We start from the raw sequence: 27,192 nt of genomic DNA, 5'->3' as shown, positions 1-27,192 counted from the left end.
CCCGGCGCACGCCGACCCTAAGCCAGCCACGCGACCTGCACGGCACGGGGACGCCCGACACGGGGCCAAGGAGGGCGCCCCCAGCTCTCCCGGGAACTAACAGCAGAGAGCCCAAAGGACTAACTAAGGCGGCACACACGTACCGCGAGGGGATGGCGCTTGGCACACGCCGCACTGGGGAGGTCCTGACTAGAATTGAACAGAAAACTTCACCTTGGGGTTAAAAGTGTAGGGCAGGAGGCCCCTGCCGGAACGGTCTGGGGTGTCGAGGGCCCCATGATGTCCGTGAGAGAGAGGTCAGGTACCGAGGCAGCTGGCGTGATGTCCATCTCGTGCGAAGTCGGGCAGCCGGGGAGTGGTTGCGAGGGCAGCGGCGAGGGCAGGCGGAGTGAGAGCAGAGCCCCTCTGTGCCCCCGTATTATACGGCCCCAGACTGCCCGCGCAACGCCGCGGGAAGCGCTGCGCAAATGTTTCTTTCTCCCCCATCAGAAACATCCCCGCTTGCGAAGCAGTGGCCATATTAACATCAGTGGAATTTGCAGGCGTTAGATACAGAGACTGTGGATAGTTACCTGTAAAATAGTCCTGAACATCACTACTGGAAGATGGAATATCTTTTGCAAGGGATGACCCAATGAAAGAGAAGAACCTATTGAACTCAATAGCAGAATCAGAGGCTGAAAGCTGACCATCGTTATTAGACAGGAGTATTGGTTTGTTATTTAAAATCTTCTTTGATCCCAATATTTGTGAAATTGTGCTCCATGTTTTCTTAATGTTGCCATTTATTTGGGTAAATTTATCTTCGTAGTATTTAGCTTTGGCTCTTCTAATTATTTTAGATAACAATGATGAGTAATTCTTTGAAAATTCTTTGGAGACGATTCTTAACCTATACTTCTTCTCATGGTCATGTTTTTTTATTAAGGGATTTAAGTATTCCCTTTGTAAGCCAAGGATTGTTTAGCCTTTTAGTTGAGACTTGTTTCGTTAGCATAGGACAGTGGGTGTTATAAAGGCTGAGAGTTTTTTGAAGAAAAGATTGCACTGCTAAGTTGATGTCTCCTATGTTACCTAATTCGGACTCCCAGTTGACATTAGCAGCAGCAGCTATAAAATTGCCTATAGCAGTTTCATTGTGCAGCCTAAAGTTTATCTCCCTTGTCTCTAGAGATGGTTAGTTAATGTTAGGAGAAATGTGGGGTAATGGTCTATAGTGCTATCGATGATTATCCCTGAAGTAAGCGGAGAGGTTATGATGGTCCAGATGTGATCAAGAGCCGTGGCAGTACTATCAGTGATTCTAGTAGGTCTAGTGATTAAGGGTATGAGGAAGCAGGAATTCATACAGTTGAGGAAACTAGCAGCAGTAGGGTTTTCAGGCTACTACTTTCATTCATAAACAGGGGGTTTGGCGGGTGCATGGAATCACTTTTGGGTCTTTGTTTGGAGGACGGGCTGCATTTACAGCATTGTGGTTCAAACAAACAACCCGTCCTCAACTCAGGTCCATTACATCCAGCGGTCGACCCCGCTGACACATTTGTAAATTTTTCAGCCCGTCCTCGAAACAAAGATCCAAAAGTGATTCTATGCACACGCCAAACCCCCTGTTTATGAATGAAAAGCGGTTTACACACAACTCACAACTCATTCGAACATATCCAGAACATATGCTTCACTGACGAATTTTGTTCGAATCACAACGCTATAAATGCTTCACCCACGTACTACAAATACAAATAATCGCCAACAGAACCTAAACACCTGACCTAACCTATGCCTATATATACACAATATCATAATATATTATAATATTAATTTATACTTGAGAAAATTCCCGTTTTGAATGAACAGCATGTTAAAATTTATGAATGAGTCTGTGGGGTTGACCGCTGAATGTAATGGACTTGAGTGGAGGATGGGTTGGAACATTTACAGCGTTGTGGTTCGAACAAAATTCGCCAGTGAAGCACTTGTTCCGGAAGTGTTCGAACGAAATCAATTGTGAGTCGTGTGTAAGAGCCCGTCCTCCAAAGACCCAAAGTATATTCCATGCACCCACCAAACCCCCTGTTTATGAATGAAAAATGGTTTACACACGACTTATAACTGATTTCGTTCAAACACTTCCGGAACAAGTGCTTCACTGACGAATTTTTGTTCGAACCACAACACTGTAAACAGCCCGTCCTCCAAACAAAGATCCAAAAGTGATTCCATGCACCAGCCAAACCCCCTGTTTATGAATGAAAAGCGACTCAACTGCTGATATTCGAACGAACATATCCGGAACAAGTGCTTCACTGACGAATTTTGTTCGAATCACAACGCTATAAATGCTTCACCCACGTACTACAAATACAAATAATCGCCAACAGAACCTAAACACCTAACCTAACCTATCCTATGCCTATATATACACAATATGCTAATATATTTTAATATTAATTTATATATGAGAAAATTCCCGTTTTGGATGAACAGCATGTAAAAAATTTATGAATGCGTCTGTGGGGTTGACCGCTGGATGTAATGGACTTGAGTCGAGGATGGGTTATGTGTAAGCCAATTTTCATTTATAAAGAGGAGGTTTGGCAAGTGCATGGACTCACTTTTGGTCTTTGTTTGGAGGACGGGCTGGAACAAAAGTCGTCAGCGAAGCACATGTTCTGGAAGCGTTCGGACGTCATCAGTAATAAGTCGTGTGTAAACCGTTTTTCGTTCATGAACAGGGTGTTTGGCGGGTGCATGGAATGGACTTTGGCCTTTGTTTATGAGGACTGGCTGCCCCAGAATGCAACCCCCCAGAAAAGTTGCCTTACTCTCAGGTACCTATAGTTACTGCAAGGTGAACAGCGGCATTAGGTGAAACAAAACGTGCTCAACCGTTACTATCACACCCACCTTATCTGAGTTTCAATCAACAGGCAAGTCTCTCCACTACAAGCTTTACCTCGTGGTATTTATTGTCAACAGCTTCTTTTTTTTTTTTTTTAATTTACATGCCAGAGACATACATTGTAATGATCTGGGGCTCAGATCATTGGTTCTCCCTTCTCCCCTCTTTTCCCTCTCCTTCTCCCCTCCTTTCCTTCTCCCTCTCCCCTCCTTCCTTCTCCCCTCCCCTTGGCCGTCATTCGTCTCCTCTCCTCTTCCCCCCCCCCTGTCGCCCATTTGTCAGGGTCAAGAGGTTGACCTGAGGGTAGGGTGGTCGTGGATACCTTGGTTTCTCCCACTCAACTTCCCCACTCAGATATTTCCCTCTCCACCCCCTCTCATCCCTCTCTGTCCCTCTCAGCAGCGGCCTTCCCCATACCAGGCAGAGTCAAATGTCCCTACTCCTATCTTAGAGGAGACAGGCTTGAACATAATTTATCAGTTTTGTAAACATTGCTCGCAGGTGTACTGGGGCCCATAGAGGCGCCTTGTCTCCCTTCTCATAGCTGGGGAGAGCTGACTCAATCTTCAGGAATTCATGTAGCTTTCCACGACAGATCAGTGAAGGTGATTGGCCTGAGATAAGGGCCAAGTCCTTATTGGCCCTAGAGAGCCAGACCTCAGGCCTACGTGTTAAATGGTTGGCCATTGCCAAAATAATGGGTGGAGCCCTGGGGCTGTATTAGATGGTGGGAGGAGTAATCCTTCCCAGCAATAAGTTGGAAAAACTAAATTTCATTAGTGTGTCTTGGGAGTGTATTAGGAACAGGGCCGCAAGCCCGTATCCTCGGGGCTGAGGGCAGCCATCAACATCGTGGCCGTAGTGCGGGTATTTAAGGTAGAGTAGCTCTTGAGTTTCGTGTCCTCAATAAATATCCATTGTGCCTCTAGGGAAATAGAATAGGTGATGTGTTCAAATTGTCTTAATTTACATGTTTCATAAAATAAATTGTATAGCTTGTCCAGTGGTATTCACTTAACTCCCCTTTTATATATTTTGCTACTTTGTCATTTTTAGGTGTTGTATTGGAAGCCCCAGGTTCTCCTAACAATTAATCGATACTAAAGTTGCCCTTGGATTTAAATTAGTAACGTAAATTACACAAACTAATTTTCCAAAATTTATTACTGAAATTCATATTACCCGGAGTCCCATGGTTACTGATTCCTTGCCTTCCTGGGGGATCGGTGATTGACACATTCAGGTATGGTTGGTCGGGAAGGTGGTGGCAGTGTAAATGTGTTTTGTTATTGTTTTTTTTTTAACTAATAACCCTTGTCCTTGGTGTATCTTCCTCATTTAATATTCCTCTTACCTACGTGGCAGTCCAGTGAGGGGTCATAATTGTAATGACCGCTTACCCTGTCGTAATAACCGCGGCCTCTCTTGTAATAACCCGATGTTCCCCAGTATTAATCCTGTTATCTTGTTATCTCTCGTGATCGTAATATACGCTCTCTGTTGTACATCTCTGTCTCTCTTCACTCAATACCCCAGCTTAACACTGTTACAGTCCAGCATGACCCCTCACTGGACGGCCACGTAGGTAAGAGGAATATTAAATGAGGAAGATACACCAAGGACAAGGGTTATTAGTTAAAAAAAAAACAATAACAAAACACATTTACACTGCCACCACCTTCCCGACCAACCATACCTGAATGTGTCAATCACCGATCCCCCAGGAAGGCAAGGAATCAGTAACCATGGGACTCCGGGTAATATGAATTTCAGTAATAAATTTTGGAAAATTAGTTTGTGTAATTTACGTTACTAATTTAAATCCAAGGGCAACTTTAGTATCTATTAATAGTAGGAGAACATGGGGGCTTCCAATACAACACCTAAAAATGACAAAGTAGCAAAATATATAAAAGGGGAGTTAAGTGAATACCACTGGACAAGCTATACAATTTATTTTATGAAACATGTAAATTAAGACAATTTGAACACATAACCTATTCTATTTCCCTAGAGGCACAATGGATATTTATTGAGGACACGAAACTCAAGAGCTACTCTACCTTAAATACCCGCACTACGGCCACGATGTTGATGGCTGCCCTCAGCCCCGAGGATACGGGCTTGCGGCCCTGTTCCTAATACACTCCCAAGACACACTAATGAAATTTAGTTTTTCCAACTTATTGCTGGGAAGGATTACTCCTCCCACCATCTAATACAGCCCCAGGGCTCCACCCATTATTTTGGCAATGGCCAACCATTTAACACGTAGGCCTGAGGTCTGGCTCTCTAGGGCCAATAAGGACTTGGCCCTTATCTCAGGCCAATCACCTTCACTGATCTGTCGTGGAAAGCTACATGAATTCCTGAAGATTGAGTCAGCTCTCCCCAGCTATGAGAAGGGAGACAAGGCGCCTCTATGGGCCCCAGTACACCTGCGAGCAATGTTTACAAAACTGATAAATTATGTTCAAGCCTGTCTCCTCTAAGATAGGAGTAGGGACATTTGACTCTGCCTGGTATGGGGAAGGCCGCTGCTGAGAGGGACAGAGAGGGATGAGAGGGGATGAGAGGGGGTGGAGAGGGAAATATCTGAGTGGGGAAGTTGAGTGGGAGAAGCCAAGGTATCCACGACCACCCTACCCTCAGGTCAACCTCTTGACCCTGACAAATGGGCGACAGGGGGGGGGAAGAGGAGAGGAGACGAATGACGGCCAAGGGGAGGGGAGAAGGAAGGAGGGGAGAGGGAGAAGGAAAGGAGGGGAGAAGGAGAGGGAAAAGAGGGGAGAAGGGAGAACCAATGATCTGAGCCCCAGATCATTACAACTCCCCCTCCTCGGAAATTAAGAAATTTGTGTGTAAAGCAAGTTACACACACTTTTCTTATCCAGAAATCCTGCCCTACCGTAACCATTAACTCCAAAAACAACATTTTTAACCCAACACTATTTTCAACCAATGCCTCAAAACAAAAGAAATTATCTAATCCTAACTAATTCCATACAATACTCCAACAACAATAATGGCACACCCAAAAGGTGTGCCCCAGCATGTATTTATACCTATCAACACAACAGTAATAATACATAAAACATAAGGACAGAGACCGTCCCTATAATCCTGACTGTCCAACTTGGATGCAGCCCCGTACCCTTCCAACTACCTGGAAGACAAAATATCCTATACCTGTCTTGATATAGTAACAAATAACTGGAGAAATCCCAACCTAACAATTACTAACCAGCTAAAATCAGCTGATAGCCTTCAGCTATCCCAGTATTCCACCCGGAATAAAGATCAAACACATCACACAAAACATTAAATAAAAAAAAATTAATGTCATTAAAAAATTAACAAAATTATAAAATTATATCAAAATAGAAGAACACTACCTCTCAGGGACCTAGTGTTCCACTCCACACCTGTGGCAACTGTCCACCACAGCGCATCCCAATCTTAAAATCTAAAGAAAATACACAAAAATATTTTTATTATTAAAAAAAATTCAATGTCCACAGACATGTCCCTTAACCAACAACAACACTCTGGATATAAGTTCCTCAAACTCCTAATATCCCAGAGTTCATATTCAAGTCCACAACAACAGCGGGTGAACACATTTGTCAGACTGTGTACCACACCCTTATTGTTCAGTAAACCACAAAAAAAATAAAAATATATGTATAACTATCAGTATCTAGGATCTAGAAAAATCTAGATAAAGTTCCCCACTGATCAACGTTTCTAGAGACCCTACTAGCTGGTTCTCAAACCCGTTCACTCATACAACTTATCTAGAGACAGGGTCATTTTCTAATGTTCACTTTCTAGATTTATTTCTCTATTTCACTAGTACTAGTTTTCAACATTTAATACTGTACTGGTCCAGAGAACTTTCCGAAGGTATATAATCCTTGGTTCACGTGTGACTGGGAGGCTGGAACTGGTGTACCATCAGACCTGAGAAAGACAGACAACAACAAATGGCGGAAGCATGGATATTACTCTGAGGTGTAGGAAGTTGGAAACCCCAGAGCAAGGCAAGTATGCTACCTGAGCCATGTACATCAGTAAATACACACCATTGCCTCTACAGGATAATTATTATGAAATTACTAAACCTGACTAGGGGAGATCATTAACAATTTACTGTACAGCTCGCGACCTTGTTACCATAGGGTGACAAGATTGAACTTGGCTACTGATGAGATCTGACAGGAGGTCATCCTCATCATCTGACTCAGCACTTGGATCATTAGACAGGTCAGGAATTAGACTTGCTGAAGGCAGCTCTAGTTCCTCCCTCGCGTGATAAGGTTTTAATTTATTAATGTGAATCGTTCTCTCAACTTGGTCTTCAAAAATACCTTTAATAACAAAATTAACCGGACCTTTTCTTTCAATTACTCGGTAAGGGCCCCGCCATCTAGGTGCAAGTTTCCTACTCTGATTGGCAGGAGCCGCCTCATTAACTCTCAACACAAGACTCCCGACTTTCAACTCAAGAGGTCGTACCTTCTTGTCATAATGCTGAGCATAGCGGTCTCGTGCTGTCTTGGAAGCCCTAGCTGCAATTCTCCATGCATTTTTCATCTTATTTAAAACTTCTGATGGGTAATCTTCCCCATACACAATATTATGTCTGTTAAGCAGACCTGATGGGAAATTACATGAATGCCCTGTGAACAGCAAAAGGGGTTGGGTGTTAATGGATTGATGGATGGCAGTGTTCAGAGCTAGCTGGACATAGGGGAGTTGTTCGTCCCACGAATTTGCATCATGCTCTGCAAGAATTGCAAGCATATCTTTAACTGACCGGTTCGTCCGTTCTGTCATGCCGTTAGCCTGAGGGTGATAAGCCGTCGTGAATGCTGAAGTGGTTTCTATAATTTTACATACTTCTCTAAAAATATTCCCATTAAATTCCTGACCTCGGTCAGAAACTAACACTTTAGGAGGACCAAATACAGTGACGAACCTATCTAAGAACGCCTTTGCAACAGTTCGTGAATCCTTCTGAGGCAATGCAATCAGTGTGGTGTACCTGGACAGGTGGTCTACCAACACCAATACGTAACGGTTTCCTGAATGACTGTGATGCAGATCAATCAGATCAGCCCCCACCCGATCTAAAGGTTCCAAAATTTCTGGGAATTCTTGCAATGGAGCTTGTACCTTAAGGGTACCTTTCCTCCTTTGACAATGACCACAGGACTTAACGAAGTTAATGACCTCTGTTAACATACCGGGGAAGAAAAAGAGTGACTTGGCTTTCATGTGAGTTTTAAAAATCCCCGGATGACCTGCAATCTTAGACGAATGTGCGAGTTTCAACGCCGACTTCAACACCTCTGGGATAACCAACTGAAAAACTGCACGATCCTGCTGTCCCTTTACATAAAATAAGACCCCATCCTTCATTTCAAAATCATGAATTGCTAAATTACGTTTCTTCGACGGATATTTTCCTCCCTCCAAAAGTTCAATAATTTCCTTCCACCTTGGTTCGTTCATCTGGAATTCTCGCATTTTCTCACTTGAAATATTTTCAATGTTAAGATTTACGTTAATAGTAGCAATGTTTCTACTCAAAGTATCTGGTACAACATGTGATGGACCAGGCTTGTAAAGTATTTGGAATGAGTGAGCAGCTAGTTCATGAGACCAACGTGACATGCGAGGGCACTTAGTTCTTTTCTTAAAAATATGAGTCAAAGACCTGTGATCTGTATAAATGACAAAGTGACGTTGGAAAAGATACGGTTCAAAGTACCTGACACTTTCTACCACAGCCAAAGCTTCCCTATCCGTTGCAGAATAGCGGACCTCCGGACCCTTAACCTTCCTGCTGAAATATGCAACTGGGTGAGGAAGATTGTCATTATCACGTTGCATTAAGCACCCACCAATAGCTATGCCACTGGCGTCAGTGTGTACTTCCCACTCCTTATCAAAATCAGGTACTGCCAAGACTGGGGTGGTAATGAGTTGACTTTTTAATTTTGCATAAGCGTTATCATGCTCAGGTTTCCAAACGAATTTAACATTTTTCTTAGTAAGCTCAGTTAACGGTGCTGTTGTACTTGCAAAACCCTCAATGTGGCGACGGAAATATCCGGCTGCCCCCAGAAACCTTCGAACATCCTTTGCTGTCTTAGGTGTAGGCATGTCAGCAATGGCACGACAGGAGTCGGGGTCAGGTCGGATACCGTCTGTGCTCACCTGGAATCCCAGAAACTTGAATTTCTGAGATGCCAGAGTGCACTTACTCACGTTAAGTCTGAACCCCGCCTTATCTAACAATGCCAACGTCTCATTCAAATCTCGTAAGTGCTCATCAAACGTCCTGGAGTAGATAACCACATCATTCAGGTACGCTAACGAGTGCCTCCCCAAGACTGGACTGAGGATATAATTAATTGCCCTCTGAAATGATGAAGGCGCTGTCTTTAACCCGAAAGGCATCGGCTTGAATTGATAAGTATGAACCTCATCAGAGAAGGCGGTCTTTTCTCTATCTTTCTCAGCGACTGGGATGGCCCAATACGCAGATTTCACATCCAGAGTGGAAAAGTATTTGGCTGCCCCAAACTGATCTATTATTTCTTGTATCCGTGGCAAAGGATACACATCACCTTTAGTAATTTCGTTGATCTTTCGGTAGTCAACACAAAACCTATAACTACCATCCGGTTTACGTACCAACACCACTGGCGACAACCATGGTGATGTACTAAGCTCTATCACATCCTGTCTCAACATTTTCTGACACTCATCCCTAATTACTTCCTTCGCCCGTTCCGGAAGTCTCCATTGACGGGTGTAAATAGGAGGGTGATCACCTGTAGGAATAACATGCTCGATCCTATCCAGAAGCCCGATCTGATCGTCTTCTGTTGCAAACAGTCTAGGGAATTTACGTAAAATCCCTCTCAAAAGTTTCCTATCTGACTGTTGCACATGTTGCAAATCCAGAGCCGAGATTAACTTATCAACTTCTTGAATATTACTACTTTTTCCTGTCTCGGTCTTGTGTTTCCCCTGTGTACTACTTTCTGTAACATTAAGCGCACTACATTGTGCTGTGGTGGCTGGCATCTCCTGGCTTTGATACTGAAAAATTCCTGTATTTTCTACAAGTGTAGCCTGAGACACCCTATCACCCGCCCTGAAACGATAGGTTTTGTGCGAGAGATTGACAACTGGAATAAGGGCACCTTTATCAAGCACTGTGATCAAATGATGAAGGATCAACAACCTGTCACATCTCCCAGCCACCTGAAGGGTGGTACCTGGTGCAATGTGACGTCCCACTGATACTTTAATGAATTTAACTGAATGTGGTGGGCAACATTGTTTCACCAAGGCATGTAACCCACATGATTTCTTCTCTGTGTCTGGAAGAGACTTGAACAACAACTTAGGGTAGTGAATGTTGTACTTCTGTTTCTTACTAATGGAAGCAATTATTGGATAATGATCTACCATTTTAATGGGATAAACTACCTGGCCCAACTTCAATCTGCACTTCCTTGCTCCCTCTTGAGCTTCATCAATCAATCAATCGTCCCCGGTCACCCTGTGGCCACCACGCGGCCGCACAGCGCCCGACGTCACAGGAGCCCGCGGGCCAGCATCCTTCTTAAGGACCAGCACCAAGTCCTTCCCCACATCCACGGACTCCGTAGGGGCAACAACCCCATCCTCCGAGGGAGCCCACAGCAGGGGACGCAAGGGGCACATAGAAGCCGGCGCGGACACCCGAACACCAGCATCCGCCCCCACAGCATGGACATCTGCCACCATCACCGCCGACCCACCACCAGACAACAGGAGCTGCTGCCCACCCCCCTACTACCGAAGACATAGTACTCGCATATTCGTCCACGTCCGCCCAGACGGGGCTTCCAGGAAGAGGAGTAACTGGCGAACGCCTGGAACCCGCATATCATCAGATATGGTCCGGCCACATACCATCAGAACTCTCCACTTCGACGATGGCCGACGCACCGGAGGTGCAAGGAAGCTGGTCCCGGGAACGTAGCCCACGGCCACGCAAAATCGCAGCAGCAGCGACCACAGGAGGCACGGGCCCATGCATAACAGAAGACCGCAAATCCACTGGCGCAACAGGGTCCACACACACGGCCCCAACACCAGGAAGCGAGCCATTAGAGTCCAGAGCTGCAGGAGAACCATCTACAACCGCCGTGGGAAGGGGAAGGGGGAAGGGGGAGGGAAGACAGGGGAGAGACCACACTCGTCACTACAACCACGCCTGGACCACACAACTCCCTCAGAGAGCACAGCTAGATGATGAAGGCACAGGCAATGAAGGCACAGGGACCGCCGCACAGCCACCACCGGTTGCTTCTCAATCGACAGGCGGCTGTGGAGGTACAGCATCCACCGCCATCCCGACACCACAAAAGCATCAGGAGTAACCAACGGGGGGAAATCATCTTCACGGAAGAGGTTCACTTGGGTTACGACATCCGCACTGCAAGCCTAGTGCCCCGACAACCCGCAACGGAAACAGGTCCGCGGCTGCCGGGCATAATACACACGCAGATAGTAGTCCATTAACTTCACTGACGAAGGAATGTCAGACTTGAGCCGCATCTCCATGTCCGGATGCCGTTCTGAATGCCTCTCAGTCTACCAGAGGATATAGTATTCATCTGGATGGACACCACCCAACCAAACTGCCCAAAGAAGCGCCGGGGCAGCACCTCAGGGAACTCGATAGGGGCACCATGGATGCTGACATATGTAGCGGAATCACTGCGGATCGAAACAACCACAGAACCAGCAGCATCCGGCAACAGGAATGTGCGGCCGCCAAAGCGATACACAAAGCCCTGATAGGCCTCCTCCATATACAACTTAACTAATGTCCGATACTTCGTAATCAGCTAGACGCCACAGACGTCACCAACGTCAATGCCCAACACATCTAACAAGGGGGTGTACACTGCAGGGTAGTCCGCGAGTCCAGAACATTCCAGTCCAATTGTCCTGGACCGCAAGACATGGGGCAAGGGACCTCCTCTCATCACTGAGGAGCAGCCGTGCAAAGGGGGCGACACAACGGCAACACCCTTGAGAACCGCACGCAAGGCTAAGACAATTACAACTGAGAGTGTAGGCGACACGTCCGCATCCCATAGCGACCAGGTCGCAACTCCCTTCAGTGGATATAGACACCCCAGAACAGAGCTTTGGTCGTTAAGCATATATGGTCTTTATCTACAAACCTTCATTCAGGACATATATACACCAATACACCAAACAGTGTTCTCTGCTTCTTAGTGTATAAACACTGAGTTTACTTTAGTCCTGGACTAAAGTATACTAGCTAATGGGTCAGTAAGCAACTGTGGTAACTTTTAATAAATATAATTGTTGATAGACGTCAAGTCAATACCAAAATCTAAATGAAGCTTCATTCAGTGGCATTGGATTACGTCGAGTTTCAATGGATAAAGTACTCTACCGAGTTTCATTCTCAGTTTAAGGGCTTTATGCTGCTTAATTGGACAAGGACACCCCACAGAGCATAAATCCGTGGAAATGGATCCTTCACCGAACTTCAGTTAATTGGTATAAACTCCAGAGATTCATTAAGCATGATATAGTGCATGTTCACAGAGTTTTAATCAATGGGTATAAACTCTCCAAAAGTATATACAGCAAGGACTATCTGCAGAGTTTCATTTCGTTGCTATAAAATTGGGTGGCAGTTAGTCAGCTGCCATGAATTCAGTAGATCATTAATCTGTGGGTGTGGATTCTCCACTGAGCTTCAGTGTGTGGGTATAATCACTTCAGCTGCAGTAAGTGAGCCCGACTATCTTTCCAGAGCTTATGTCGGTGGGTATTTACTCTCCAGAGATCATCATCTGACATGGACTTAGTCTTACAGCTTTAATCATGGAATATAGATTTGACAGTTTCAGTCAATAAGTTAGTCCCCAGCGTCAGTCAGGGATATACATTCAGCACCTTCAATAAATAAAGCTTGTCAGGGAATATGGACTCTATATAAAGCCGGAATCGGTGGGTAAGGACTGTCTGCATCTTCACTGGGTATGAAAACTCCACACAGCTTCAGTATGGGGGTTATGGATTATTCATTCACTAAACTTCAGTGAATGAAGGTGTAATGGGTGAAGTTGAAGAGTGGAAAGGGGTGGGTAAAGAGGTGGGAGGTGGAGGTGGGAGGTGGAGGGGCTGTTGGAGTTACAGGAGTGGACGATAGTGTAGCGGAGGGAGGAAGAGGTTAGGACAGGTAAGGCAATTATACAGTTATAATATTGATAGAAATTAGCTTACCTCATCCCAGTGGGTCTGAAATCAATCAATATTCTGATATCAATCAACATTCCTTAATATAAATCTCAAGAAAATGATTGCTTTTTCTTGTTAGAAAGCTTACATTAGGGGTTCAGAAAGAGTTGATGTATGTACATTGTGCCCCAAATTTATAATGTTGAGATATGCTGTACTTAATAAATATTACCTGAAGGAACCCTTGATGATATTCTGTCTGCACCTGTACCCAAGAGTTAGTACGCGAGACAATAACTATGTAATATATGTGATAACACTAGCTTGTAAATGCACTTATATGGGATGAGTGTTCAACAACTCGCTATGTGCATTAACAGGTCTCCTGCCACCGTCAACGTAGGAGAGACGAATATGTATTTATAAGTGGTGGTCAGAATTGTAACCTGCCTTTGGAAATGCACATCAATCACATCCTGTGGGTGAGTGCGCAATAACCCACCGCACAATGTGTAGAACACATCTCTCAACCCGTCTGTATAACGGACAAAAATGTATGTATTTACTATTTGTGCCTACAGAATTGAGCGATTAGCTTTTGTACTCCGGCTTTCTACCCAATCTATTTTTATTTGTTCTATCATATCTACTACATATAATAATAATAATAATAATAATAATAATAATAATAATAATAATAATAATAATAATAATAATAATAATAATAATAATAATAATAATAATAATATTTTATTCAGGAAAAGTCTATACATAGATACAGAGTTACAAACATAATGTTGGATTAATAGATATAGTTAGTACATACAATACTTAAAGCCACTAATACGCATAGCGTTTCGGGTTTTATATATTTTTTACATACACAAACACATACATTCCTGGAACTCATCCCGTAGCAGCTGTTTAACTCCTAGGTACCTATTTATTGTTAGGGGAACAAAGGCACCAAGGGAGTGAACCTTTGCTCATTGGTTTCTGCCTCAGCCGGAAATCAAACCCGGTGCCATAGGACTACAACCTCCTGTGATCGAATGCTTAGTAACTCAAAATGTGCTGAAGCAGCTCTCTAACACTGTTTCTGTAGGACAGACGAAAGTTATACACTCTGGTTTGCATTGTGTAAATGTATGGTCACGTCTGTGGTAGAAGAAAACACAACATAACATTGCTGTTGTTTAGCTTTTATTATGCACCCCATACCCATCCTGTGGGCGGTGGTGGAAAGGTTACAGAGGCACATCATGGGCTCAGGAACTGAACCCCAATATTCGCTTGGCTAAGCAAATCACAGCATTGATAAACTAATTACAGAGTTTACTAACATTTACATAAACAGTCTGTTTACAGTTTCAATTAGTTTAATTTTTATAAAGACCCGCACCCATCCAGAGTGCTGTAACAAGAGAGTCAAATGATTCAGAAATTGGACCTCAATTTTATTGAAGGTTAGCATTTCAAATCAGTGTTTAAGTATTCCCATGTGGGCTTCATGTATGTATAACATGGAGGAGGCCACACCCATCCAGTGGGCGGCGGAGGAACGTGTACAGTCACTCTGTGGGGGTCAGGCACTAAACCCGTGTTCGTTTGGTTAAGCAGATATGTATAAATAATGGTCTGGAATACTTGTTTAGTTAGTTCCATATACACGTGTTTCCTAGCGGTGCTCACTAGTGTTTAATACTAATGCTTTCTGGTCCGTTATTGTGTTTGTAAGGTGGGTAAGACTTTCATTAACATTTGTGTCATTGTTTGTACTGGTCACGGAATACTTAGAGTAAGTTATACTCTTGGCCAGCTACAGGTTGTTGTAGCAAGCAAGTCGGCAGTACTAGGTATGGAGACGCTTTACAGTGTCAAAAACTCTGATGAGTCTAATTTAGGGTACACAAGGTGAATAGGGTTTGAGTCAGTAAGTCACTGCTTCGATTTGTGCTTTCGTTTAAATATCTTAGTGCCTGAAGAGATATGTTTCTCAATTCGTACGTTTATCACATTTTCATAATGCAAGACATTATTTATAATAACTCTGTACGCAGATCCAGCCCTTTCATTAATATGATTAGCATAGCCTTCAGTGTGTACTTTGCTTAATTATTTACTGCCTCATTACTGAATTCAAGACCTATATCTCATTTATTGTGTGAACATTTTTGGAATTTTTATCTCGTTGATTTCAGTATTACATGACTCTTCTTATAAGTCTATATACCAGGTTCCCACGGAAGTGGACTCTTGGGTTTGCTCAAGCAAGTGGAATTTTTAGAACTTTACATACTACTCGATTCCTTGCCTCTTTGTGCCGTTCCTTTATCCTGCTATGTATAACACATAGATCAAAATTTTAGTAGTACCATAATTACAATAAGAGTCTCTGACAGTCTTAATAGCATGCTTGGCACTCATAGTACTATTTTTTACATTTGGAAGACTAAGTTCTTGTCTTAGATTCGAAGTCTGGGCATTCTTTGTGTCCGAGAACGATTGTCATGGTTTCATTTTATAATTATTTCCAGGACTGCTGAGTGCAGTTGGAACACACTGGAAATTTTGTAAACCCAGCCACCGAAAGTCCTCTTGATTCACACAGTGAAGTAATCAGTCTATGTCTGGTTTAATATAGCCACAAAATACTGTTCAATGTGTAGTGTCAAACTAATCCTCACTATTTTTCAACAAGTAAATTAATTTTTAGCATTATGATGGATTTGAACTGTGATCCAAGATATTTTCGAGCTTGTGTTTGAATGAATCTGGGACAATTGGAACAATGTTGTCATTATCCTCAGTCAAGCAGCTTTAAGTAAAGTGTGAATTAGGGTGCCTGACCGTACTTTTTATACAGGGTGTAAGAAAAGTCTCTTCTCATAAGGGTGAGCAAAAACTGTAAATTAAACATCACATTAAAATTCATTTGCTTTCTTGGTTGGAATCATTTAAACATCAGTGGTCCATGTCTCCTTACATCGCACGCTTCACAATTTGAAACAGACAATTATAAATTAATGCAGAAAATCGATGGACGAATGTTACACAGAGCTGTAACCAAACTCAGAATGCGGATCGACACGAGTATGAATGTAGGAGTAATACACAAAAATTAATTAGTATTGCATATAGTTTTCCTATAAAAATGAAATTTTGTTTCAACTTGTATATCCAGAAAAAACACATTTAATTTTTGAGTTTTAAACCTCTTTTTTTTTTTTATAAAGCATGGAGGAGTTTTATCGAGTGTTCGTGATCCCTTAAATTCCAGTTCGAATTCTGTATAATTCTTAAAAAGTAACTTGCAATGTGTACTGTAGCCTAACGTACTGAGAGGCTGGCGGTTAGAAATATATAGCCAAAACCTGCTTTCTCTTTACTCGTTATTTTCCTTCGTCAAACTTATATAATTATTGTCCAATACACCTGGCCAGAAAGTCATACCGCTGACCATCTGTATATTGGATGCTGTCCTGTGTCTGTGTATGATACTCATACGTAAGGGTCTTGATGTCAATGTATCATACACAAGGGTTACTGCATCTATATGCGTCATTCAAACACCGAGTAAAACAACTTTTACACAAATAATAAAATACTTATTTACACCCATACTTAAGAATTAGTATGATCATTAGGCATATTCAGGTCGCGGAAGAAACACTATCACGGCGAAGCTTAGTGTAGCCTTCAGGCAGTGGCATGTCGAAGACCACTGGAGGATTGACGGGTTCGTAAGTGACGTCACAGGTGGATGCATTCACGAACACCGTAGTTCCGTCTGTCGTCATCCCGTATCCTGGGAGAAGAAGTCACGTGTCAGCTCAACAACCATAACTGATAAGATTAGATTTTAGAGTCACTTTGATCGGGGGAAGATTAAATGGGGTTACTATAACACGGCAGGAAATTCGGTTATTCAAAAGCAAAGGCTCTTTTTTTTAACTACATGTGCATGCACGCGCGCACACTCTGTCGATACCTCCATTTCACACACACACAACTCCAAATCTAACACCAGAGGAACGCATCACCAGATCATCATCAATTCTGGCAGCAGCAGTCAGAATAGCTAACCAAACTCTCAAGATAATCAAGCATACTTTTGATTATAAGGAAAGAAGGTAATGGTTCAACTGTATAATTCTCTAGTGCGCTCCCCATTTGGATTACTGTAGCCAAGCCTGGAGACCTCATTTTCAGAAGGGCATAGCTGCTCTTGAGAAGGTGCAACACCGGGCAACAAAAATTATCACAGAGTTAAGTCTTCTCTCGTATCAGGAACGCTTGGAAGCCACAGGGCTAACAACACTGCAAACCAGGCATGACAGGGCGGATCTCATTGAAACTTTTAAAATACTGTTAAGAAGATATTGATCTGGATATTTTCTTCAGGTCAGATGTAACACAAACAAGGAGCAACGGCTTCAAGCTCAACAAGCCACACTGTAGGATTGAGAACAGGAGATGTCTTTTCACCCCACAGGGGTTATTAATCCATGGAACCGATGACCCGCCGAAGCCGTAACTGCCAAAACTGTCTTGAGTTTTAAAATATATCAAGAAAGGATCATCAAGGCAAATGAGGGACATTCGACAAGCCGCCGGGTTCCTGTCCTCGTCGAGGTCACTAGGGTTATTGGCCTTCGGGTAAATCAGGTAAATAACATATAACCAGCTGCCAAATGCCCGGATAACCTTTCTGCACCTGTACTTGGACAAAGAAGCCTTCCGAGTATCTATATCCAGCACGAGATCCAATCTTTCTTAACCTGCCCCGGCATGGAGCCCCTACATAAACACGACTTAAGAGGTGCAACGATATGCAACAAAGATCACTCTCTGGTGGCAAGGGGGATTTAGCTATGACGAAAGATTAAGGGGACCGGAGCCCATTACATTGCAGAACAGAAGCAAAGCACATATTTATATTTTCACCAGGTACCTCCACCCCAGAAATATCAGGAAGAATACCAGGAAGTAGCCTAAATGAACAGACACATGCAAATGACCTGCTACGGATGTGCGACAGGTTTGCCTTAAACCAGCAAATAGTAGAACCAACTAGGAAGAACACCCTGGACCTCATTTTCACCAATAATGATGAATTGATCAGGAACATAATGATTACAAATACCTGTTACTTAGATCACAACTTAATTGAAGTTCTAACAAGCATGGGGAATAGACCTTCAAAATCAGCCCCGATTCCAGGTGGAGGAGATTTCAGCAAATTCAACATCAATAATAAACAGATAAACTGGGAGCAAATAAACCAGGACTTCACTGAAATAAACTGGGAAGAACAGCTAGAAAATGCAAACCTGAACCAGTGCCTGGAAAAAATAAGATCAGTAGCACTAGAAATATGTTCAAACCGCATACCCCTAAGAAAAAAGAGGAAGAGATGAAGATTGGAACGGGAACGTCGTTCCCTATATTGGCGAAGAAAACGAATCGCGGAACAACTTGAGAGTCGCACCCTATCTCAAGAACGGCAAAGAAGGTTAGGTAGAGAAATAGAAACATTTGAACTCAAGCTACAAGAATCATACAAAACCCAGGAGAGGCAAAGAGAGCAAAAGGCCATCAGTGAAATAGAGAGAAATCCGAAATATTTTTTCTCCTATGCAAAATCAAGATCAAAAACCACTTCTAGTATCGGGCCCCTGCGAAAGGGAGATGGAACTTTCACCGATGACAACAAAGAAATGAGCGAGTTACTGAGGAAGCAGAACGACTCTGTTTTCAGCGAGCCACTAAATACACTACAGATTGATAACCCAAATGATTTTTTCATGGATATGATACCAACATCAAATCATATATCAGACGTCACCCTATCCCCAGCAGATTTTGAAGAAGCAATAAACAGTATGCCTATGCACTCTGCACCAGGCCCTGATTCTTGGAACTCCATATTCATCAAGAACTGTAAAAAAACCCCACTATCGCAGGTCCTTCACATTCTTAGGAGACAAAGCCTAGATACTGGTTTTATCCCTGACATACTAAAAATAGCAGAGATAGCACCACTCCATAAGGAGGAAATAAGGCAGAGGCAAAAAATGACGGACCGATAGCACTAACATCGCACATCATAAAAATCTTTGAGAGAGTGCAAAGAAGTAAGATCACAAAATACATGGAATCACAGCATCTCCATAACCCCGGACAACATGGTTTCAGAACAGGGCGCTCTTGCCTGTCACAGTTGCTGGACCACTATGATATGGCATTAGATGCTATGGAAGACAAACAAAACGCTGATGTAATTTACACAAATTTCGCAAAAGCCTTCGACAAATGTGACCAAGGTGTTATTGCACATAAAATGCGTTCAAAAGGAATTACCGGAAAAATAGGCAGATGAATCTACAATTTCCTGACTAATAGAACCCAATGTGTAATAGTCAACAAAATAAAATCCAGCCCATCAACCGTGAAGAGCTCAGTCCCCCAGGGTACTGTGCTTGCTCCAATACTGTTTCTCATCCTCATATCGGACATAGACAAGAACACAATCTATAGCACTGTATCATCCTTTGCAGATGACACTAGGATCTTCATGAGAGTTGGCAACATAGAGGACACGGCTAACCTCCAATCAGATGTAAATCAGGTCTTTCTATGGGCTACAGAAAATAATATGGTGTTTAACGAAGATAAGTTCCAACTCATGCGCTACGGAAAAAAAATGAAAATATATAAACGGAAACCACGTACAAAACTCAGGCAAATCATAACATAGAACGAAAAGGCAATGTAAAGGATCTGGGTGTACTCATGTCGGAAGACCTTACCTTTAAAGAACACAATAAAGTAGCCGTCACAACTGCAAGAAAAATGACAGGTTGGATAACAAGAACTTTTCAATCTAGAGTTGCTATACCGAAGATGATACTTTTCAAGACGCTAGTGCTCTCTAAAGTGGAGTACTGCTGCACAATGACAGCCCCCTTACAAAACTGGAGAAATTGCTGACCTGGAGAGCGTGCAGAGATCCTTTACTGCTAGAATCCACTCAGTAAAATATCTAAACTACTGGGACCGACTAAAGAGCTTAAATCTGTACTCCCTTGAGCGCAAGCGGGAGAGATACATAATAATTTACACGTGGAAAATAGTAGAGAGGCTGGTCCCAAACCTGCACACAGAAATAACATCACATGAGACCAGAAGGCATGGCAGGATGTGCAGAATACCCCCGTTGAAAAGTAGAGGTGCAACAGGTACTCTGAGAGAGAACTCTTTCAACATCAGAGGCCCGAGACTGTTCAACACGCTTCCGCTACACATAAGGGGCATAACTGGCCGACCCCTCACAGTATTCAAGAGAGAACTGGATAAGCACCTCCAAAGGATACCTGATCAACCAAGCTGTGATTCGTACGTCAGGCTGAGAGCAGCCGCGTCCAACAGCCTGGTCGACCAGTCCAGCAACCAGGAGGCCTGGTTAATGACCGGGCCGCGAAGGCATATTCCCGGAAGCACCTCAAGGTAACCTTAAGGTAACCCCACACCAGGTACCTCCACATTACATCAGGTACCAGAACACCACACCAGGTACCTACCACCTCCACACCACTCCAGGTACCACCACCCCACACCAGGTACCCGTACACAAGACGTGACTAATAACTAACCCTCGTGGATGTGACCGAAGACATGGTAGGCAGGCTTGATCCTGGTCTGGACGGCGGCGAGGAGGTCCACACAGCCGACCCTCTGTTCCCTCCAGGTGAGGTCCCCGTGCCCCAGCGGCGGCTCGTGGGTCATCAGAATGTCAGTATCCGTAGGGATTATTTGCCACTTGTGCTGCAGAGACTTCCCCCGCGGTAAGTTGAAGGCCATCACGTGGTACTCCGGCGTCCTGCGGGGCACACACAGGTCCTCTCAGGTAGGTTAGGTTAGGTTAGGTTAGGAGAGGTAAGTGGCTTGGGTTAATATACCTTTATGTTTAGGTTAGTAAGCTGCATTTTGTACGTTGTGGCAAGTTAAGAGGACCGTTGAATTATCAGGAGGAAGAACTAGGCCAGTACTGTATGAGTATATTGTACCATGAAGAGTTTGTGGCGACACACTAGGAGCTGTGGTGTGGCGACACACTAGGAGCTGTGGTGTGGCAACACACTAGGAGCTGTGGTGTGGCGACACACTAGGAGCTGTGGTGTGGCGACACACTAGGAGCTGTGGTGTGGCAACACACTAGGAGCTGTGGTGTGGGGGACACACTAGGAGCTGGGGTGTGGCGACACACTAGGAGCTGTGGTGTGGCGACACACTAGGAGCTGTGGTGTGGCAACACACTAGGAGCTGTGGTGTGGGGGACACACTAGGAGCTGGGGTGTGGCGACACACTAGGAGCTGTGGTGTGGCGACACACTAGGAGCTGTTGTGTGGCGACACACTAGGAGCTGGGGTGTGGGGACACACTAGGAGCTGTTGTGTGGCGACACACTAGGAGCTGGGGTGTGGCGACACACTAGGAGCTGTTGTGTGGTGACACACTAGGAGCTGGGGTGTGGGGACACACTAGGAGCTGTTGTGTGGCGACACACTAGGAGCTGGGGTGTGGCGACACACTAGGAGCTGTTGTGTGGCTACACACTAGGAGCTGGGGTGTGGGGACACACTAGGAGCTGTTGTGTGGCGACACACTAGGAGCTGGGGTGTGGCGACACACTAGGAGCTGTTGTGTGGCGACACACTAGGAGCTGGGGTGTGGGGACACACTAGGAGCTGTTGTGTGGCGACACGCTAGGAGCTGGGGTGTGGCGACACACTAGGAGCTGTTGTGTGGTGACACACTAGGAGCTGGGGTGTGGCGACACACTAGGAGCTGTTGTGTGGCGACACACTAGGAGCTGGGGTGTGGGGACACACTAGGAGCTGCTGTGTGGCGACACACTAGGAGCTGGAGTGTGGTGACACACTAGGAGCTGTTGTGTGGCGACACACTAGGAGCTGGGGTGTGGCGACACACTAGGAGCTGGGGTGTGGGGACACACTAGGAGCTGTTGTGTGGCGACACACTAGGAGCTGTTGTGTGGCGACACACTAGGAGCTGGGGTGTGGGGACACACTAGGAGCTGTTGTGTGGCGACACACTAGGAGCTGTTGTGTGGCGACACACTAGGAGCTGGGGTGTGGCGACACACTAGGAGCTGGGGTGTGGCGACACACTAGGAGCTGTGGTGTGGCGACACACTAGGAGCTGTGGTGTGGCAACACACTAGGAGCTGTGGTGTGGGGGACACACTAGGAGCTGGGGTGTGGCGACACACTAGGAGCTGTGGTGTGGCGACACACTAGGAGCTGTTGTGTGGCGACACACTAGGAGCTGGGGTGTGGGGACACACTAGGAGCTGTTGTGTGGCGACACACTAGGAGCTGGGGTGTGGCGACACACTAGGAGCTGTTGTGTGGTGACACACTAGGAGCTGGGGTGTGGGGACACACTAGGAGCTGTTGTGTGGCGACACACTAGGAGCTGGGGTGTGGCGACACACTAGGAGCTGTTGTGTGGCTACACACTAGGAGCTGGGGTGTGGGGACACACTAGGAGCTGTTGTGTGGCGACACACTAGGAGCTGGGGTGTGGCGACACACTAGGAGCTGTTGTGTGGCGACACACTAGGAGCTGGGGTGTGGGGACACACTAGGAGCTGTTGTGTGGCGACACGCTAGGAGCTGGGGTGTGGCGACACACTAGGAGCTGTTGTGTGGTGACACACTAGGAGCTGGGGTGTGGCGACACACTAGGAGCTGTTGTGTGGCGACACACTAGGAGCTGGGGTGTGGGGACACACTAGGAGCTGCTGTGTGGCGACACACTAGGAGCTGGAGTGTGGTGACACACTAGGAGCTGTTGTGTGGCGACACACTAGGAGCTGGGGTGTGGCGACACACTAGGAGCTGGGGTGTGGGGACACACTAGGAGCTGTTGTGTGGCGACACACTAGGAGCTGTTGTGTGGCGACACACTAGGAGCTGGGGTGTGGGGACACACTAGGAGCTGTTGTGTGGCGACACACTAGGAGCTGTTGTGTGGCGACACACTAGGAGCTGGGGTGTGGCGACACACTAGGAGCTGGGGTGTGGCGACACACTAGGAGCTGGGGTGTGGCGACACACTAGGAGCTGTTGTGTGGCGACACACTAGGAGCTGGGGTGTGGCGACACACTAGGAGCTGTTGTGTGGCGACACACTAGGAGCTGGGGTGTGGGGACACACTAGGAGCTGCTGTGTGGCGACACACAAGGAGCTGGAGTGTGGTGACACACTAGGAGCTGTTGTGTGGCGACACACTAGGAGCTGGGGTGTGGCGACACACTAGGAGCTGGGGTGTGGGGACACACTAGGAGCTGTTGTGTGGCGACACACTAGGAACTGTTGTGTGGCGACACACTAGGAGCTGGGGTGTGGGGACACACTAGGAGCTGTTGTGTGGCGACACACTAGGAGCTGGGGTGTGGCGACACACTAGGAGCTGGGGTGTGGGGACACACTAGGAGCTGGGGTGTGGCGACACACTAGGAGCTGTTGTGTGGCGATACACTAGGAGCTGGGGTGTGGGGCGACAGGACGTGTATGGGGTCCACTACCACCCACGGGATGGGTATGGGGTCCACTACAACCCACGGGATGGGTATGGGGTCCACTATCACCCACTGGATGGGTATGGGGGTCCACTACCACCCACTGGATGGGTATGGGGTCCACTACCACCCACGGGATGGGTATGGGGTCCACTACCACCCACTGGATGGGTATGGGGTCCACTACCACCCACGGGATGGGTATGGGGTCCACTACCACCCACGGGATGGGTATGGGGGTCCACTACCACCCACGGGATGGGTATGGGGTCCACTACCACCCACTGGAAGGGTATGGGGGTCCACTACCACCCACTGGATGGGTATAGGGTCCACTACCACCCACGGGAAGGGTATGGGGTCCACTACCACCCACGGGATGGGTATGGGGTCCACTGCCACCCACGGGATAGGTATGGGGGTCCACTACCACCCACTGGATGGGTATGGGGTCCACTACCACCCACGGGAAGGGTATGGGGTCCACTACCACCCACGGGATGGGTATGGGGTCCACTACCATCCACGGGATGGGTATGGGGTCCACTACCACCCACTGGATGGGTATGGGGTCCACTACCACCCACGGGATGGGTATGGGGTCCACTACCACCCACGGGATGGGTATGGGGTCCACTACCATCCACGGGATGGGTATGGGGTCCACTACCACCCACTGGATGGGTATGGGGTCCACTACCACCCACAGGATGGGTATGGGGTCCACTACCACCCACGGGATGGGTATGGGGTCCACTACCACCCACAGGATGGGTATGGGTGTATAATTATTGAACAAACAATCACAAACACACGCTTCAGACACAAGAATACACTGTTCAATAATGTATTCAGGACTGAATAAGATATACAAAAAATAGGAAGGAATTAATTAAGTGTCGAGCTTTTTGAACACAAGTAATTGAATGTATGTGAGGAACACTTTGAGGAGTGCGACCACCCTAGAGAGCAGTGGCAACGCTTCATTATCAGTGCTAAGCTAAGCTTTCGAATAGAATGAACACTGGAAGAAGCTTTATATATCAGAACATGGAAGCAAAAGCACAGTTTATTTTAAAAAATAAATGAAAGGTATGGATTGTTGAGGTTACCATGGTGCACCGTAGATCTTGATACCGTAGATGGTGACGGAGCTGTCCTGGAGGTAGGTGGCGTTCCTGAGGACGGTGAGCGGGTCGGCCGCCTTGTGGGTGTAGCAGGCCACCTGGTCCAGCAGCACCTCGTGGTTACCTGAGATGACCACCTTGTGGGGGTGAGGCAGCGTCCCTGTGGTGAGGCAAGGGGGGGGGAGGTGAGGCAGCGTCCCGGTGGTGAGGCAAGGGGGGGGGGGTGAGGCAGCGTCCCTGTGGTGAGGCAAGGGTGGGGGTGAGGCAGCGTCCCTGTGGTGAGGCAAGGGTGGGGGAGGTGAGGCAGCGTCCCTGTGGTGAGGCAAGGATGGGGGAGGTGAGGCAGCGTCCCTGTGGTGAGGCAAGGGTGGGGGAGGTGAGGCAGCGTCCCTGTGGTGAGGCAAGGGTGGGGGAGGTGAGGCAGCGTCCTTGTGGTGAGGCAAGGGGGGGGGGGGTGAGGCAGCGTCCCTGTGGTGAGGCAAGGGGGGGGGGGTGAGGCAGCGTCCCTGTGGTGAGGCAAGGGTGGGGGTGAGGCAGCGTCCCTGTGGTGAGGCAAGGGGGGGGGTGAGGCAGCGTCCCTGTGGTGAGGCAAGGGTGGGGGTGAGGCAGCGTCCCTGTGGTGAGGCAAGGGTGGGGGAGGCGAGGCAGCGTCCCTGTGGTGAGGCAAGGGTGGGGGAGGTGAGGCAGCGTCCCGGTGGTGAGGCAAGGACGGGGGTGAGGCAGCGTCCCTGTGGTGAGGCAAGGATGGGGGTGAGGCAGCGTCCCTGTGGTGAGGCAAGGGTGGGGGTGAGGCAGCGTCCCTGTGGTGAGGCAAGGGTGGGGGTGAGGCAGCGTCCCTGTGGTGAGGCAAGGGTGGGGGAGGTGAGGCAGCGTCCCTGTGGTGAGGCAAGGGTGGGGGAGGTGAGGCAGCGTCCCTGTGGTGAGGCAAGGGTGGGGGAGGTGAGGCAGCGTCCCGGTGGTGAGGCAAGGGTGGGGGAGGTGAGGCAGCGTCCTTGTGGTGAGGCAAGGGTGGAGGTGAGGCAGCGTCCTTGTGGTGAGGCAAGGGTGGGGGTGAGGCAGCGTCCCTGTGGTGAGGCAAGGGTGGGGGAGGTGAGGCAGCGTCCCTGTGGTGAGGCAAGGGTGGGGGAGGTGAGGCAGCGTCCCGGTGGTGAGGCAAGGGTGGGGGAGGTGAGGCAGCGTCCTTGTGGTGAGGCAAGGGTGGAGGTGAGGCAGCGTCCTTGTGGTGAGGCAAGGGTGGGGGTGAGGCAGCGTCCCTGTGGTGAGGCAAGGGTGGGGGAGGTGAGGCAGCGTCCCTGTGGTGAGGCAAGGGTGGGGGAGGCGAGGCAGCGTCCCTGTGGTGAGGCAAGGATGGGGGTGAGGCAGCGTCCCTGTGGTGAGGCAAGGACGGGGGGTGAGGCAGCGTCCCTGTGGTGAGGCAAGGATGGGGGTGAGGCAGCGTCCCTGTGGTGAGGCAAGGGTGGGGGTGAGGCAGCGTCCCTGTGGTGAGGCAAGGGTGGGGGAGGTGAGGCAGCGTCCCTGTGGTGAGGCAAGGGTGGGGAGGTGAGGCAGCGTCCCTGTGGTGAGGCAAGGGTGGGGGAGGTGAGGCAGCGTCCCGGTGGTGAGGCAACGGTGGGGGAGGTGAGGCAGCGTCCCTGTGGTGAGGCAAGGGTGGGAGGTGAGGCAGCGTCCTTGTGGTGAGGCAAGGGTGGGGGTGAGGCAGCGTCCCTGTGGTGAGGCAAGGGTGGGGAGGTGAGGCAGCGTCCCTGTGGTGAGGCAAGGGTGGGGGAGGCGAGGCAGCGTACCCTGTGGTGAGGCAAGGATGGGGGTGAGGCAGCGTCCCTGTGGTGAGGCAAGGACGGGGGGTGAGGCAGCGTCCCTGTGGTGAGGCAAGGATGGGGGTGAGGCAGCGTCCCTGTGGTGAGGCAAGGGTGGGGGAGGTGAGGCAGCGTCCCTGTGGTGAGGCAAGGGTGGGGGAGGTGAGGCAGCGTCCCTGTGGTGAGGGCAAGGATGGGGGTGAGGCAGCGTCCCTGTGGTGAGGCAAGGATGGGGGTGAGGCAACGTCCCTGTGGTGAGGCAAGGGTGGGGGTGAGGCAGCGTCCCTGTGGTGAGGCAAGGGTGGGGGAGGTGAGGCAGCGTCCCTGTGGTGAGGCAAGGATGGGGGTGAGGCAGCGTTCCTGTGGTGAGGCAAGGGTGGGGGTGAGGCCAGCGTCCCTGTGGTGAGGCAAGGGTGGGGGGAGGTGAGGCAGCGTTCCTGTGGTGAGGCAAGGGTGGGGGTGAGGC

The 27,192-nt window shown here is 47.5% G+C and overlaps 1 protein-coding gene across 1 annotated transcript in view; it reads right to left on the bottom strand.

Annotated features, from left to right (window-relative positions):
- Nucleotides 1–14,376: 14,376 nt before the first annotated feature.
- LOC123747228 (metallophosphoesterase MPPED2) overlaps nt 14,377–27,192 on the bottom strand; it is a gene marked incomplete in the record, with an annotated part of 14,831 nt that continues 2,015 nt past the window's right edge. Inside the window, 3 exon segments of the mRNA XM_045729267.2 lie at nt 14,377–17,003; nt 20,851–21,077; nt 24,919–25,093. Of these exon segments, the coding sequence (XP_045585223.1) occupies nt 16,849–17,003; nt 20,851–21,077; nt 24,919–25,093 (557 nt within the window).

This window comes from Procambarus clarkii, chromosome 10 (genome assembly GCF_040958095.1).
Source record: "Procambarus clarkii isolate CNS0578487 chromosome 10, FALCON_Pclarkii_2.0, whole genome shotgun sequence".
NCBI lineage: Eukaryota > Metazoa > Arthropoda > Malacostraca > Decapoda > Cambaridae > Procambarus > Procambarus clarkii.
Note: the sequence above shows the minus strand (reverse complement) of the source record. Positions and strands in the feature narration are given on the sequence as shown.